The following is a 537-nucleotide window of genomic DNA, read 5'->3' on the forward strand; positions in this document are numbered from 1 at the left end:
CCCCGCCCCGCCGGTTCTCGTGGCTCTGCTCGCGGAGCCCTGCGGGCGTGTAACGGGGCGGAAAGGAGCGCGGGGAGGGAGGGAGGCGCTGCACGGGGACGTTTCTGGGGCGCTTTGCTGGTGCGGGGATCCCGGGAACGGGGGGATCCCGGAGCGCTTTGCGGAGCGGGAGGGCCGCGGTAACGGGACTGGGCATTGCCGGGGCCGGTCCCGGGGCTGGGCATTGCCGGGTCCGGTACCCACGGGGTTGATGGCGGCTGGGTTTCGGGCTGCCATGCAAATTCCGTGTGATGAAAAGGGCTTTGCCGTGGTTTGATTTGGTTTGGTTTGGTTTGGTTTGGTTTGGTTTCTCGTCTGGGCTGTCAGGATGGTCCGGCCCTTCCATAAATCCCGGCACACAGGTTGTACAGCCTGCACTGTGGGAAGCAGCTCAGCAGCTTTGGGCTGCTTTGCCCGAAGGTACAGGGAGTCATTCCCCGAGCTCCCGAAATCCTGTCCTTCAGCAGCCCTTCTGCCGTCAGGTGGAAACTCACGTTC

General features: G+C 64.4%; 1 protein-coding gene across 1 annotated transcript in view; it reads right to left on the reverse strand.

Moving 5' to 3' along the window:
- The window catches only part of LSM1 (LSM1 homolog, mRNA degradation associated), a 3274-nt gene extending 3050 nt beyond the window's left edge, over nucleotides 1–224 (reverse strand). The window contains exon 1 of the mRNA XM_031064495.1: nucleotides 163–224. Coding sequence (XP_030920355.1) covers nucleotides 163–224 — 62 coding nt within the window. The remainder of the gene's footprint in view (nucleotides 1–162) is intronic.
- Between the last annotated feature and the right edge of the window lie 313 nt (nucleotides 225–537).

Source organism: Geospiza fortis, unplaced genomic scaffold, assembly GCF_000277835.1.
Source record: "Geospiza fortis unplaced genomic scaffold, GeoFor_1.0 scaffold371, whole genome shotgun sequence".
Classification (NCBI taxonomy): domain Eukaryota; kingdom Metazoa; phylum Chordata; class Aves; order Passeriformes; family Thraupidae; genus Geospiza; species Geospiza fortis.